Genomic DNA, 15,107 nt, shown 5'->3' with positions numbered 1-15,107 from the left:
TGTGCCATTGCACTCCAGCCTGGGAGAGACAATGAGATTCTGTCTTTAAAGATTAAAACAATCATTTAGAACAGTGTCTGGCAAACATTAAATTCTAATTAGTATCAGCAATTATTAACATTACTATTTGATCACCATAATTCTCCGCAGCACCTAGCAGTGCTTTATATATACACAAAAAGCTCAGTTTGAATGAAACTATTATTATTCAAATAATTTTTAAAGGCTCCTTGTGACCCAAAAGATCCAATCCATCATAATGGCTTGGCAGAAGAAAAAAATTCAACCCCAAAACTATTTAAACTTCATCAACAAATTAAGACAGTCAAAGGGTAGAACTAGCAGTTCAAATAAACCAATTATTTTCTTTCCTGCTAACAAAGGAAATTTTATGAGAGAGCCTGATTGTTTCTCCACAAGAAATGTAACCCCCAAGATGGCTATTTTAAAAATACCATCTTAATTGCTAATTTATCAATGATATATGAACTAACTGTACTTTGGATCTACTTATACTTCCAGCCTCTCTCTGACTCACTTCGGCAGGAAGCTTCATTCCTTACTTTTTCACCTTGAAAAGTAGTATTATGTTTAATTGACCCAGCAAAGGTAATCCCTGCAGTACTTGGGGGTGTAGTCAACAGATTCGTGTTTACCTTAGTGCTATCCTTCAGTTTTATACTTCATCTATTTCTTCACTCTCTATCAATTTTTTTTTTTTTTGAGTTGGAGTCTCACTCCGTCGCCCAGACTGGAGTGCAGTGGCCGCTCCCAGCCACCGCAGCCTCGGCCTGCTGGGCCCCAGCGATCTTTCCGCCTCAGCCTTCCGAGTAGCTGGAATTACAGGCATGTGCCACCACACCCGGCTGATTTTTTGATTTATTGTAGAGATGAGGTCTCGCTGCCCAGGCGGGTCTCGAACCCGCGGGCTCAGGCGATCCACTCACCTCAGCCTCCCAAAGGCGCGGGATGACAGGCTGAGCCCCAGAGCCCGGCTCTCTCTATCATTTTAATCATTGTTGTTTTGTCCTTCCTCACAGGGGAGCTGATTTTCAAATTTATTTTAGCCCTCGTTTGCACCAGTTCCTTTGTGTTGACCCATGACTACAATGGGTCATAAATTATGGAAAGCAAACGACCTCTTACCAACAGACGTCAGGACACTACAGCATGTTTAAGGTGATACAGCAGCTAAGCAAGCCTAACAACTGACTGATTGGTACCGCAAAGACACAGCACTACTTCCAAACAACATTGGCTTATAGAGTAAGTTTCATCAAGGGATAAGGAACCTATTTGGGCTGCCAAGAGGGGCACTAATTTAGACCCAAAGGAAGATTCTTGCAGGTTATTTATGAAAATGGAATACAAATTAAAAGAGTATATATATTTGATAATTTCAGGAACCGTTCCTATTCCCACATACGTTTTGGCTTATTTCTTATTATTTGTATATTCTATACAGAGATGGTGTATAAGCAGGTTCTGGAATTTAAATTTCTCAAGCCCAGGTCTGTCATCAAAGCTCAGGGAAAACACAGTCTGTCTTCTTCTACAGTACAATTGCTAATTAGCAAATAATGTAACAACTGAACAGTCACTATTCACTCATCTTACTTCTAGTTTAAAGAAATCTCTACCAGAAAATTGAGGACAGAATATAGGAAAAAGAACTTATATGACCATAACATAAATAATAAAAATCTCTGAGTGGTAAGATTGTGACAAACTTATTTTCTTCTTTATGCTTTTAAATATATATAAATTAGCATCTATATTGAAATTTATTAAAAAGGGAACTCTGTAAGAGAAAGCACAATACACACAGTGTGATCTTTATATAGCATTTCTCAAAATGTAACAAAACAAGTTTCTACTAACTACAAAATACAAGATAAATGTTACAACTGTTCAGAGCCTAAAAAGTATATAGCAGACACAAAGCAACCAATAAACATTTGTAGAATACATTATAATTTTTAAATTTACTACAACAATACAAAAAAAGTGTTATCAGAAAATAAAGTATATTTTAAATAAAACAGGCTAAATATGCTCAAGAAGAGTATGACTTCCCTATCTACTTTATGAATAAAAGTCTGGTAAACCATAAAGTGACTTTTATAATAACAGGCAGTAATTCAAACAAATATGGCTCATAAACTAAGTCACAATTTTTTTCTAGCATGACAAACATCAATCTATTTTTAGAATAATCATTTAAAAAATTTTGAAAGGGCAATAATTAACATGTGGTTAGTTTTAAGGAGACTGGGGCAGGGTGCTCTTCTATTTTTCATTAACTATTGACTTATTTTTTCTGAGGTTTAAAAAGCACCTTAAATGTGTCTTATCATATCAAATTTCACAAGGTACCTGTGGGAGACAGTGTAGTATGCTAATCAGCTGAAATACATATTAAATGAAAGATATTAATACAAAAATCTGCTCATCCTTACTGTCATTTAAAAACGTTCTAACATGTAGATGAAGCTTTTGCTATAAATTTACTCTGTGGTATAAAATAAACATGGTAATTGGCAGCAGCTGAAATATAATGGTCACAGGCACTTATCTGTGTAAATGACAGGAAACACAAATTTTCCAAAGGAAGAAACATCATTTTGTGGGTGCCAACAACACGACTTTAGTTAGCTGCGAAAGCGGATTAATTCATGCTCATAGTTACACATAAAGAGGATTTCATGCAGAAGATGGAGTCGGAGCATGCTGTGGTCTGAAGCAGGACGAAGAGAAATGATCAGAATGCCTACAGAGGCTCGTCTCTGCTGGGAACAAACCAGAGCAACCAGAGAGCACACCGCGGCATCCAAAGGATAAGGAGAACAGTGTCCCCCAGGGCCACCCGCATGCAGACACCGAGAGCCACCCAGCAGGACGCATACCTCTCCCATGCAGCTCCCTCAGGGGAATGCTGTCTCCTCCCCCATCATAGGGCAAATAAGGATCGGAAGACACGTCCATGACCAGAATCCTAAGAGCAACAGCAGAAGGAAAGCCGGCTGGCTTAAGAGGACGTCAGCCTTTCCTCTGGCCCAGCCACGGCAGGCCGGGGAGATGCCATCTTTGATGAGGCTGGAGCTGCGGCTCCCTTGCCAGCCCTGGGCGCTTCCACAGTGGATGACGTCATCAAAGTGAAATTATCGAGCCTGGTTGCTAGTGGCTACAATCTCACTGGGCTCAGAGGCGGGACAGCCTTCTTAATCAGGTCCTGTTGAGTATGTTGGTGACTAAGCTCCCAGCATAACACACAAAACTGGTTGGAGAATTTTAAAGCATGCACAATACAGCTTTTGTAGCATGTGTGGCAACCACAGTAAGACAATAGAAGCATTATTTCTTTTCAATTTTAAGATAAATATAAAGGGAACAAAGTACTTAATACAAAGGTGTAAAAAGGAAATTCTGGATGCACACAATGCCCTTTTTCATTTCTAATAGAGAAAAATGAAAGCAACACTCTAATAAGGCTGTCTGCTTATAACATGAATGCACTAATTTTAAAGAGTAATGACATGTACATCATGACAATAAAACACGACAACAATCCAGAGGTTTATCAAAAGGCTGGCGTTTAAGTCTATTCTGAATACTCTGAAGCATCCAGCAGCCTTTTATGGAGGATTAAAAACAGAATCCCAGGAGAGTAGAAGAGTGCTGGTCTCACTGACCAGTTTCCCCAGCAGCTTCTGTCTATACCCTGCAAGGAATCAGCTAGGGAGGCAGTGTAGCTTAGAGGAGAAAGGAAGCTAATCAGCATAGGAAATCTCTGCACTGAGTGTGTGCAAACTATGCAAAAAGACATTTAGAGGCACAAGAGCGTTCTCTCTCTGTCTTCCTATTTTCCCTAGCTCACAAAGAATGTGTGTGCGTTTGTAAAGGGCTTTTAGTAAAATATGTCTCAAAGGAAAGCACTTCATTTTGCTAGAAATTTTTATAAAATTCAGAAATTGTCTCTGCTAGAAATTTTTCAGAAATTTCAGAAATAAAGCAACTTTTTTGTTTCAGACTATCATTGTGAAAAAATAACCCCAAACTGGATGCTCATTTAAGATCAGAGTTCACCATCTTACAGTCACCTCTGAGGTGATTCTAGACCCGGCGATTCTCCCTGAAATGCCTATGTATGTAGTGACACTAAACGAAAAGGTGCTGCTCATAAGAGACAACCTGCAGAACTCAGGGGTTCCAAGACATGTGTTGTCCTAATATTGAGTGAGACAAACTGAGGGCCCAACCCAACTAAAACCATTTACATGAAATCAGAGGTGAGAAAAGGAGAGAGAGAACTGAGAGGGCAGTAAAGAGAAGAGAGAAATTCTACTTAATTTGTCAAGTACATTTTAGTTCTTGAGGCCTTTAAAAAATTGTATTAAATAAAGTTTCTACATTTCTATATTTCAATTAAATTAAATCAAGTTTCTACATTTCTATATTTCAAAGTCTGAAAATAGTGTAAGTAGAGCTTCCTGTAAATTCCCACCCAGATCTGGGAGACACAGTTCTGGGAAAAGAACAGAGACTAGAGTCACTACCATGGAATATCCTATCCAATCCCGATTCTAGCTAGTGACATTTACGATAGCATAGGCAGGGATTTTTTGCTATGTTTTTCAAATTTTCTCAGAAATAATTTTTTTAAACAAGGCAAGCTTTGACAAAGAGCTAACTTTACTACATTAGCTCAAAGTGTATCTGGTGGTTCTACTTCCAGGTTTTTCTAAACATATATGGCATTTATACATGATTTAGTTTTGATGATACGATTTATGTTCTTACATGTCTTTGCATAAAAATGGAAATCTACGCACAAGTTTTCCTGGTATTGGTAGGTTCTCTCCTAACTCGTTTTTCCGGATCTATAAGTTGGTCATAAAGAATGAAAATGACAGTCAGCAGTAATTGGAGGAGGAACAACAGACTCCTGAGAAAGTAACCATTCACAATACTTAGTACGCAAATATTTTATAGCCAGATTTGAACTATTTTTAAAGATAAAAACGTGTGTGTGTATATAACATATTCTATATATAATTATATTTGCATAGAATGAGACAAATCAAGTTTCCAACAACTGTTCTGAGAATGAGGTAGAAGAGGGGAGGGCCTTATATACTTACACATGACTTTAATTTTTTGAACAAAAATGTTACTTTTGTAATAATAAATCTGGAACTGTTTTAAATTTCACAAGTAAACAAATCTCTCACAATTACAGGGTCTACAGCTGCCACTTTCTCTTAAAGGAAAGCTACCCTGGCCAAAACGCTTTCCAACTACACTTTAAAAAGGTAGACTGGAAGGTGTGGTGAGAAAGAACTTTGACACAGAAAAGAACTTTGGCTGAGGCTTTTATGTCCTAGTTAACAAGCTGAATTACAGCACAGGTGGAGCTGTGGATTGAGTTGAAGGGACAAGAAGAGCAAAAGACAAATTCAAGTGCTTCCAGCTCTGGAGAACCACAGAATAGGACCACTGAACAATCAGAAACATTGATGTGGCTCACACTCAAGGACCTAGAGCTCAGAGGGAGAGATTTCTGCTTTCAAATGCATTTGAGACTCCACTCTCGAAATGACGTGGAATTCTGGACAAAGTTTTCTCAGGGATGTGTTTGTCTGTGTCTGGAAACCGAAGGCAGGTCAGGTGACAATAACATCACAACAGTTCAGTCTGCAAGCCCCTTATAATACCAATGATCCAAGAAATGTGCAATGTCAGAAGTAGTTAAATTTTTTTTAAAAATGTTTTCCTTTTAGATTTAACTACCAATCTACAGACAGACAGTAGGAACAGAGAAATACAGGAGCAGAGAAACATGCTAAATGACAGCTCAGGAATGTCAGGAAACCCAAACTGGAAAATAAATGACCTGATTTCAACAAACACATTTTACTAAGATCAAAAGGAAAATGGAAAACCTATAGAATTTTTTTAAAAAAGACTTAAAAAGATATATCAATCAATTTTGGTGTAAGATTATTTATGAAACAATTGGGGAAATGTGAAACAGCAGGTATTTGATTTTAAGGAATTATTCATATTTTAGAAACAATATCAACCTTTAAAAGAATCTTGATATTTTAGAGATACATAATGAAATACACAAAAGCACACACACCTGTCTATCTACCTATATGATACAATGACACCTAAATGATACAATGCTTCAACTGAAAACTGACTTCAAAATGACCAGGGACAAAGCAGAAATGAAACAGAATTGGCCATTTACTTACACCAGGTGATGAGAATGGAAGAGACATTATGCTCTTCTCCACACTTTTGTGTTTAACACTTGTGACAATGAAAAGATTTTCAAAAGAATGTTTATAAGTAAAATCACTTGTGAGATAAACTTAATAAGAAATTATATCCTTTACTTCTCAGCCAGACACAAGACTTGAGAAGCAGCAGGTTCACAACCATGGCTCACAGCCCATGAACGTGGCTGGCTCATATCTGCATCTGAACATGTTACGTGGCACTGGCAGTTATCCTCCTTGAGAGGAAGCATCAGGAAGAAAAAGGACATAGCAAAACTTTCAAGGAGGACAGTCATCAAGCTACAGTCTGCTACGAAGTTATTACAACCCTAATGAAAGAAGAGGTGGCAATTCTAAAGAATGACAGGCCAAAAATAAACAACAACAAAAAAGTGGTTTTGCAATATTCATACCTCATAAACGTTAAGAAGTTTTGGTTCTCAACAGAGCTGTCTAGTTACTCAAATAACATATCACAGGATTAAAAATATGAAGACTTTTATTTCACAATTATCACACAACGATTACTTTTCCAAAATCAGAATAAAAAACAGGCACTATTTCTTAATGCCTTAATTATTCCTTTGAAATAATTTATCAGTCGGGCTCAGTGGCTCAGCCTGTAATCCCGTGCTTTGGGAGGCTGACATGAGTGAATTACCTGAGCCAGCGGGTTCATGACCCGCCTGGGCAACTTGGCGAGACCTCATCTCTACAATAAATCCAAAAAATGAGCTGGGCGTGGTAGCGCGTGCCTGTAGTTCCAGCTACTTGGAAGGCTGAGGTGGAAGGATCACTGGAGCCCAGCACGTCGAGGCTGCCGTGGCCGGGAGGAGTCACTGCACTCCAGTCTGAGTGACAGAGTGAGACTCCAACTCAAAAAAAATAATAATAATTTATCAGGCCAGGCTCGGTGGCCTGTAATCCCAGCACTTTGGGAGGCCGAGGCGAGTGGATTGCCTGAGCCTGCGGGTTCGAGACCCACCTGGGCAACTTGGCGAGATCTCGTCTTCATAATAAATCAAAAAATTAGCCAGACATAGTAGCACACACCTATAGTTCCGGTTACTTGGAAGGCTGAGGCAGAAGGACCGCGGAGCCCCACAAGTTGAGGCTGTGGTGGCTGGGAACATGCCACTGAACTCCAGAACTGGGTGACAGAGTGAGACTCCAACTCAAAAAAAAAAAAAATTATCAAATTTACTCATGCATGAACATAAACTGGTAGAATAACTAAGCAAAAGACAAGCTTAAGAGTTTTTTGTTTCAGAAATATTTAAAACCAACTATACCAATATTTGCATTGCATAAACAAAGTCCTTCAATTAAAAGTAAACAATATTTAATTAAATTTTCAAAGTACAACTATATGTTACAAGACTCTCAACACACAGATACGGAAAGGCTGAAAGTAAAAGAATTTTTTAAAATTATAGGATACAAACTCTAATCCAATGAAAACTGGGGAGCGATATTAATATCAAAGTAGACTAGAAGGCAAAAAACTATTATTAGAAATAGAGTCATTTAAAAAAAAAAAAAAAGTGGGCTGGGCACGGTGGCTCACACCTTTAATCTTAGCACTTTGGGAGGCTAAAGCGAGAGGCTCACTCGAACCCAGAAGTTCAGGAGAGCAGCCTGGGCAACAAATCAAGATCTTGTCTCTACAAAAAACAACAACCACCAAAAAAAACTAGCTAGGCATGGTGGTATGCACCTATAGTCCCAGTTACTCAGGAGGTGGAAGAATTGCCTGAGTCCAGGAGGTTGAGGCTGCAGTGAGCCATTGTGCCACTGCACTCCAGCAGAGGCAACAAGTGAGATGCCGACTCAAAAATAATCCAGTAGAAGTGGTTCAATTCACCAGGAAGATATAGTCTCATAGCACGAGATCAAAGTATCAGAGTAAAATTGGACAGAATAAGAAGTAGTAGTGTACATCTACAAACACAGTGAAAAGTTTTTAACACATCACTAGCAAATGCTTAATAGAAACAAACAAGGAGAAAACTCAGTAAGAAAATAGATGATCTCAACAAATTATCAAACTGTACCTAATAAGAACCAGGAGAAAACCACAACCAAAGGCTTCACACATGCACTCTCACAGCATAACACGCATGGAACATTTGCAAAATGGACTCTCCCGAGCTACAAGGAAGTTGGAAAAACGCCAACACACTGCAATCACACGATGTATATTCTCTGGCCACAATGTAATAATGTTATAAATCAATTAAAAACATAATCAGAAAGTCCTCATATGTTTGCAAATTATGGAACTACACTTTAAATAACCTATAGGCTAGAACAGATATCATATAAAGTTAAAAATTATTGTTAATTGGTGATAATGAAAATAAAGGCTTAGGGCATGGTGATAAAATAGTGTATGTATTAAGAGCGAGAAGGAAGAAATGGGGTGGGCAGACCGTTTAGGGCGGGTCCCTGGTAAAAACGTCTGCTGCAAGCCCAACTGACCAGAATGAGGACACCTATTCCTTGGTCGCAGACCTCCCATTTTGCACGCTTCTTTCTCATTGGTGCATTTTTCAAGTCTGCCCCACCAACCAATCAGCACACTCTCAAGCCTATATAAACCCCTAACTTCAGCAGGATTACCGGCAACCCACTTTCGGGTCCCCCCTCTTTGCAGAGAGCTTTCCTATCTTCTAATAAATCTGACTTGCTCACTCTCCAGTGTCTGTGCTCCTGTGCTCCTTACTCTTCTTGGGTGTGAGACAAGAACCCAGAACCTGCTGAACTGGAAGAGCTGTAAACACTTCTTAGGGGCTCAGCTTGCCACCCTGCTGAGTTGAGAGAGCAGTAACACTCCTTGGGGTTCTACCACTCTTGGCCTCCCTGAGTTCTCAGATTCCAGAATGTTTCCCTCTCCCCTTTCTGGACACCACTGTGTCCTCAGCCCTCTCATGGATCTGGCAGTGCAGCTCCAGTTAACTGCCACTTGGGAACCCTGATCCCATTGAACTAGAAAAAGCTGTATCAGTTAGTATCTGGAGAGAAATTTATAGCTTTAAATGCACTTAACTGAAAAGAAGGCTGAAAATGAGGAGCTAACCATCTACTTCAAGTTAGAAAAATATAGAACAGCAAAATAAACCCAAACAAAGTAGAAGGAAATAAAACCAGAAATTAATGAAACAGAAGACAAATACACAAAAGAAAAGAACAACAAAGGCAAACTGATTGGAAAGACTAATGATTGATTAATCTACAGTGATACACACTAAGTGGGGGAGAGAGAGAGGAAGGGAGAATACAGAGCGGAGAAAGAAAGGAAAAGGGGGAAGAATGGGGAGGAGGGAGCAGGAGAAACGAGAGGGAACAGAAAAGAGGAAGGAGGGGGCTAGGGTTAAGCGGAGACGAAAAAGACACAGATGACCATTGATAGGATGAAAGTAGTAGAAAATACAGAGTCTAGCTTAGACCCGCCTACATATGAGCCATTTGTATACATGAAGTAGCTACACAATGGTGGAAAAGGTCTTCTTAGTAACTAATGCTAGGACAACTGGCAATCCTATGGAAAAAATTTAAATACACCCCAACACACACACATAAATCACTCTGATGATTCTGGACCTAAGCATAAAAAGCAATGATCTTGTAAAATAACAGCGAAAAATGTCTTCATGACATCAGGGTATGGACATTTTCTTATTTATTTATTATTTTTTGAGTTGGAGTCTCACTCTGTCGCCCAGACTGGAGTGCAGTGGCCGCTCCCGGCCACCGCAGCCTCAACCTGCTGGGCTCCAGCGATCCTTCCGCCTCAGCCTTCCAAGTAGCTGGAACTACAGGGGCGCGCTACCACGCCAGGCATATTTTTTGATTTATTGTAGAGATGAGGTCTCACCAAGTTGTCCAGATGGGTCTCGAACCCGTGGGCTCAGGCAATCCACTCACCTCAGCCTCCCAAAGGCGTGGGATTACATGCTGAGCTACCGAGCCCAGCATAATTTTTCTTAATCAAGACATAAAAAGCATTAGCCATAAAGCAAAAGATTAATACACAGGATCACATTACAATTAAGAACATTCTATCAGAATATGTCTATTAGGAGATGAAATGCAACCCACAGAAGACACTTACAACACATTTACTCAACAAGAAGATTGTGTCAAAAATAAAGAATTTTAAAATAAAAAATTTTTTAAAAATCTGATAGATATGTTGCATCAAATGGAGGGTACTTTGAAGGTGACTGAAGTTTAAACACATAAGAATAAATATACAATCTTTTATGTAAAAAAAAAAAAAAAAAAAAAGAACTTCTACAAACCTCCAAGATAGACAGACACTTCAATAGGAAAATAGGCAAATGCCCTAAATTGGTATGATGAAAAGGATTTCCGAATAGCCAATAAGCATGAAAAGGAGCTCAACCTCTTTGATTACCAAGAAGATGAAAACTAAAACCATAATCAAAATGCACACACAGCAGCAGACTACAAGACTGGAAGCCTGACAACACCAAGGGGCTGGTGCAGAGGGGCATGAAGCCCTCACACACACTTGGTCTGTGCGTACATGGGAACACCACTGTGGAAACACAATTCGTGACCCAACAAGTCCAAGCCTGAACAAGTGAAAGTGTGCATATTCGTACCAGGATACACACGTAATATTCAAAGTAGCACTGTTTGTAATCACCAAAAACTGATAGGAGCTTAAAGATCCATCAGAAGTAAAATGAATAGGTAAACTGCAGTATATTCGTATAAAAAAAGTATATAGTATAGAGCAGCCTCACCAACAGCTACTACCTACCACAACATGGATGACTCCTGAAAACCACTCTGTGTGAAAGCAAGAAACAAAGGTTTTATAAACTAAGTATTAGTCCATTTATTCAACTTTCAGAAACAGGCAACACTAATGTAAATAATCAAACTATAGAGGTTGCTTCCCTTTTATAAGAAAGTGATTAGACAAAGAGAAAACAGTACTGACCTTTAAAGGAAAAGGAAGGGATGCAATTAGGAAAGTACATGCAGGAATGTGGTTACGCTTAATTTTCTTAGCCTGGGTGGGCTGCAGAGATACTTGCTTGGCAGTAACTCATTAAACTACACAATTACGCTTTTTTCATTTCTGATATGTTATGTCACAATTTACAAGTCTCTGACTTAGGAACTTAAGGTAAATATCTCCAACTCTATTAACATCTAACGTGGATTTTTTTCCTACCTAAATTACCCTCCAGTTTAATCTTATTTACAGTCTCAATCAGTTGTAGGTAACATGTTCCATATGTATCTACACTGACTTACATCTGTTCTAAGTACTGCTTCTCCCAAGGAGTTTCTTCTGTTAGGATTTTGAAGCTGTTTACACAGGTCCTCAAACTCTCTATGATTTTATGTACAATTGAACTTCCATATTTGTGGATTCTACATCCATACATTCAACCAAGTGCAGCTGGAAAATATTCAGAAAAAAAATGGATGATTGCATCTGTACTGAACAAGAAAAAGCTTTTTTGTTCTTGTCACGATTCCTAAACAATACAGTATAACAACTATTCAGATGGCAATCCAGGAGGATGTGCATAGGCCATAAGCAAATACTATACCATTTTATATCAAGGACTCAAGTATCCGTGGATTTGAGTCTCGGAAGGGGTCCTGACACCAACATGCACAGAATGACTGGATTTACTTCAGTTTATTGCTGAGCATATAACTCCTACAGACTTTTCCAACTGAAATTCTTAATTGGAACCACAGCACAAAACAGAATGACTATTTTCTCAAATCACCCAAGGATAGTTCATAGATAATATTCTATATGCAAAGAAGAAAAGCAAATATTTTTTTTTGAGTCAGAGTCTCACTCTCACTGAGACTGGAGTGCGATGGCACGCTCCCAGCTACCGCAGCCTCGCCCAGCTGGGCTCCGGCGATCCTTCCGCCTCAGCCTTCCAAGTAGCCGGAACTACAGGCGCGTGCTACCACGCCCAGCTAATTTGTGATTTATTGTAGAGACAAGGTATCGACAAGTTGCCCAGGCGGGTCTTGAACCCTCAGGCTCAGACAATCCACTCGCCTCAGCCCCCAAAGTGCTGGGATTACAGGCTGAGCCACCGAGCTCTGCCGAGAAAAGCAAATCAATTACATAGTGACACAGGGTGGGAAAGGTAGAATGAGGAGGTAAAGTAACAGTTTTACTTAACTTTCTTTGGACTTTTAAAAAATATTTAATTTTTTGCAGTGCAATGCCAATAATTACAGGTGGCATTTGAGGTACAGATCACCAGGCTCTGTGCATTACAATAAAATGTAAGCTTATTACTTTCCAATGACCTTTCTGATGATATCCATTCAGTATTTGATTGGCTTTCCATGGGTATCATAGGCTAATTTTATTAAGGCACTATTTTATTAGTACCAAATTTCATTTTCCAAGCTCATTATCAACATCCTGAATTGCAACATTTCATAAACATGTACTGGTTCACTGTCCCTAAATGCACTGCCTTCCTTCTATTTTAACTACACATGTTTGGGCAATTCCCTACTTCCACATACATGAAGTAGGTTAAGTAGGTTGCTCTGACTGAAGCCATCTGAAGACACAGGTAGGAAGATGTTTCGAAGGTATCGTTGGCAGCAATGTGAAGAGTGTCATGTGTATGATGAACATGACCCTTCTTGGAATAAGTATCAGATGAACTTCAGAATTATCTGCTTATTCATTTTTAAAAATAATTCTGGGTAGACTATTCGAAAGAATTTTGACCTTTTCCCAACAGACGACCATTAAGTGATAGCGGTCATGTTTTGTTAACTTCATTTTAGGAATTTCTTAAAAACAGCAGGCAGAGGAACCTGTCTTTGAAGCTGTGTCTGACATAACAGCGGGGAGAACCAAGCAGCTCAGAAACCCAGGCATGGAGATTGATCCTGCAGGAGGACGGGGGTCATCATGGCGGATGACCCAAAGCGATTCTTGTATAAAAAGTTACCAAGTGTTGAAGGGTTCCATGCTATTGTTGTGTCAGACAGAGATGGAGCGCCAGTTATTAAAGTGGCCAATGGTAATGCTCCAGAGCATGCTTTGAAACCTGGTTTCTTATCTACTTCGCTTGCAACAGTCCAAAGGAGCAAACTTGGACTTTGGAAAAATAAAAGAATCATTTATTACTATAACACCTGATGATCAGTTTAATTGTTTACCTTTGGCAGTGAGTTTCATAGCCAGCAGCAGTGCTAATACAGGACTGTCAGCCTAGAAAAGAAACTTACTCCATTATTCATAACAACAACACAATACCAATCTAGCAATCTTTAGACCACAGTACTACTTTTATCCATGCACCCTTTATCCACCTCATACTAAAGAAAGAACTTACAGATTGACTGTTGTATTTTCTGATGCAAGGTCTTATTTAGTGAGATCTGGGGATACCACAAAAATGGTTCAGTTTATCACAGCTCCCATGGAGCTAGTCGTCACCCAATATGGATGAGATCCTATTCAGTGACTCATCATCAAATTGGTAGATTGATCCTCTGAGCCATTAAGTGCTCCCTATTGCACAATATACCTAGGCCTGCAGAATGAAGCGGACTCTTTTTATTGTAAACAATAAGGACATATTTTTCATCAGATTATGTTTTATTTCTTTGCATTGCATTTCTGAGGAGCATGAACTGGCTTAGTAAAAGTAATGCATCAGTACAATCACTAACTTTCCACTGCACATATTATTTTGCTGTATAGATGAGTATTACTAATTGGTTTGATTCTTCTCAAAGGGGGCTGCTCTTTGAAGAAAATGAAAATTATAGCTGCCGGGCTCGGTGGCTCAGCCTGTAATCCTGTGCCTTTGGGAGGCTGAAGTGAGTGGATTGCCTGAGCCCGCGGGTTCGAGACCCGCCTGGGCAGCGAGACCTCATCTCTACAATAATTCAAAAAATCAGCCGGGCATGGTAGCACATGCCTGTAATTCCGGCTACTCGGAAGGCTGAGGCGGAAGGATCGCCGGAGCCCAGCAGGTCGAGGCTGCGGTGGCCGGGAGCTAATGATTTTTACCCCCAATTCTGCTTTCTATGACCAATCAGTGCTTTCATGTCTGTGTGTTCTTTATTAAATTTAAATATGATTCGTTATTGAATTGTGTTTCCAATATCAGCATGTGTGTCAACATATAGTATGGTCATTTTTTCAGACATGAGTATAAACAAAATAGTATTTTTAAAAATAAAAAACAAAAAAAAAAATTTTTTTTTTTTTTTTTTTTGAGTCAGAGTCTCACTCTGTTGCCCAGGCTGGAGTACAGTGGCACATTCATGGCCACCGCAACCTGCTGGGCTCAGGTGATCCTTCCAACTCAGCCTTCCAAGTACTTGGAACTACAGGTGCATGCTATCACACCTGGCTTATTTTTTGATTTATTGTAGAGACGAGGTCTCACCAAGTTGCCCAGGCTGGTCTTGAACCCCTGAGCTCAGGCAATCCACTTGCCTTGGCCTCCCAAAGTGCTGAGATTACAGGCTTGAGCCACTGCGCCCAGAAAAACAAAAATCTTTACCAAAGATTCATAACATAATCACCTCACACTTTCTAAAAGTTAAGAGTTTACATGGCCGGGCACAGTGGCTCAAGCCTATAATCCCAGCACTTTGGAGGCCAAGGTGAGAGGACTGCCTGAGCCCACGGGTTTGAGACCAGCCTAGGCAACTTGCCAAACCTCATCTCTACAATAAATTTAAAAATTAGCTGGGCGTGGTGGTGCATGCTTATAGTTCCAGCCACTTGGAAGGCTGAGGTGAAATGACTGCCTGAGCCCAGCA

At 39.6% G+C, this 15,107-nt stretch overlaps 1 protein-coding gene and 1 pseudogene across 5 annotated transcripts in view; one reads left to right on the top strand and one right to left on the bottom strand.

Moving 5' to 3' along the window:
* CLCN3 (chloride voltage-gated channel 3) overlaps window positions 1-15,107 on the bottom strand; it is an 84,872-nt gene that overhangs the window by 50,205 nt on the left and 19,560 nt on the right. For 2 of the 5 annotated variants that reach the window (XM_021709117.1, XM_008051083.2), the window contains exon 1: window positions 2,907-3,279. The exons of the other annotated variants lie outside the window; for them this stretch is intronic. In XM_021709117.1, the coding sequence (XP_021564792.1) occupies window positions 2,907-2,985 (79 nt within the window). In that variant the 5' untranslated portion in view covers window positions 2,986-3,279. Of the gene's footprint in view, window positions 1-2,906; window positions 3,280-15,107 lie in introns of those variants that run through there. 5 annotated transcript variants of the gene reach the window in all.
* On the top strand, window positions 13,139-13,602 carry LOC110594913 (annotated as a pseudogene).

Source organism: Carlito syrichta, unplaced genomic scaffold, assembly GCF_000164805.1.
Source record: "Carlito syrichta isolate Samal-C Ts95f unplaced genomic scaffold, Tarsius_syrichta-2.0.1 Scaffold160329, whole genome shotgun sequence".
Taxonomy (NCBI): Eukaryota; Metazoa; Chordata; class Mammalia; order Primates; family Tarsiidae; genus Carlito; species Carlito syrichta.
This window is presented reverse-complemented; position numbering and strand designations above follow the sequence as displayed.